Source organism: Mus caroli, chromosome 16 (assembly GCF_900094665.2).
Source record: "Mus caroli chromosome 16, CAROLI_EIJ_v1.1, whole genome shotgun sequence".
Lineage (NCBI taxonomy): Eukaryota > Metazoa > Chordata > Mammalia > Rodentia > Muridae > Mus > Mus caroli.
This window is the reverse complement of record NC_034585.1, coordinates 28940907-28942157: the sequence shown is the minus strand read 5'-3', so window position 1 is coordinate 28942157 and position 1251 is coordinate 28940907. Positions and strand designations below refer to the sequence as shown.

The window sequence follows — 1251 nt, the reverse complement described above, 5'->3', positions numbered from 1 at the left end:
AAAAAAAAAAAAAAGAGAGAGAGAGAGAAGGAGAAAAATAAAGAATAAAAGTGTATATGTGTGACTAATAAACATGGTCTTAAGGGAGGAGCCCCGTCTTCCTGAGCCTACACTAAGCAGCCTTACGACTTTCATTCTGTCGGTCACATCCTGAGGGAAACCATCGTTCTGTTGGTCCAAGCAGGAAAACATGGAAAGGGCTGGCATTTCATAAACATCATCCAGAAGGTGAGAAAAATGTGAATTCTCCACTTCAAATTCTAATCCCAGAGAGGCTGCAACTTTGCCAGTTCATGCATCCACGCATGCATTTCCCTCCCCACCAAATATCGACTGCTCCTACCAATCTTTTTAAGAGCATGTGGGAGTTTTACCTGCCATGACCTCAGGTGACTGGAAGAATTCATCTGGGTGTATGTAGCCAGTCTGGGGAAGGAGACACCATAAGACACGAAGCAGGCTGAGGCTACCCCAAATCACCCTGGCTGCCACCATCATATCAAGTTGTCAGGCACAGGACTGAAAAGTCTGTCACAGTTCTCACGGGTGCCAGTCCGGAGATCTACATCTGCTGGGAGTGACATTTGTCAGTTATTATAACACAGACTATACTACAACCTATCTGAAGACACTCAACATAAAAATGGTAATGATAAGATGTGATTGGTGCACATCTGAAACACCAGCATCTGAGAGACTGATGCAGAAAGATTTCAAGTTCTAACCCACCCTAGGAATCAAAAAAAGGAGGAGGAAGAGGAGGAAGAAGGAGGAGGAAGAAAAAGAGGAGGGAGGAGGAGGAGGAAGACGAGGAGAAGAAGAAGAGGAGGAGGAGGAGAAAGAGGAGGAGGAGGAGGAGGAGGAGGAGGAGAAGAAGAAGAAGAAGAAGAAGAAGAAGAAGAAGAAGAAGAAGAAGAAGAAGAAGAAGAAGAAGAAGAAGAAGAAGACTACAGTTAAAATGAATGTTAGGGGTGGGTAGGTGCGCTTGTTCTTTTAAAGGACCAAGGTCGGAGTCCCAGCATTCACAGGCAGCTTACTGTAACCCCTGTAACCCCAGTCACGGAGCGTCCAACAACCTCTTCTGACTCCCTCCAGCACCAGGCACACACATGGTACCACCCATGCAGGCAAAACATTCATTCACAGAAAATAATAAAATACATAAGTAGAAAAAGAAAGCTAGCCAGGCGGTGGTGACGCACACCTTTAATCCCAGCACTTGGGAGGCAGAGGCAGGTGGATTTCTGAGTT

General features: G+C 45.6%; 1 protein-coding gene across 2 annotated transcripts in view; it reads right to left on the bottom strand.

Annotated features, from left to right (window-relative positions):
* Positions 1-1251, bottom strand: part of Pigz (phosphatidylinositol glycan anchor biosynthesis class Z) — a 12713-nt gene that overhangs the window by 4058 nt on the left and 7404 nt on the right. The window contains exon 2 of one of the 2 annotated variants that reach the window (XM_029470233.1): positions 375-571. In XM_029470233.1, the coding sequence (XP_029326093.1) occupies positions 375-498 (124 nt within the window). In that variant the 5' untranslated portion in view covers positions 499-571. The remainder of the gene's footprint in view (positions 1-374; positions 572-1251) is intronic. The other variant, XM_021185646.2, reaches the window with a different exon arrangement.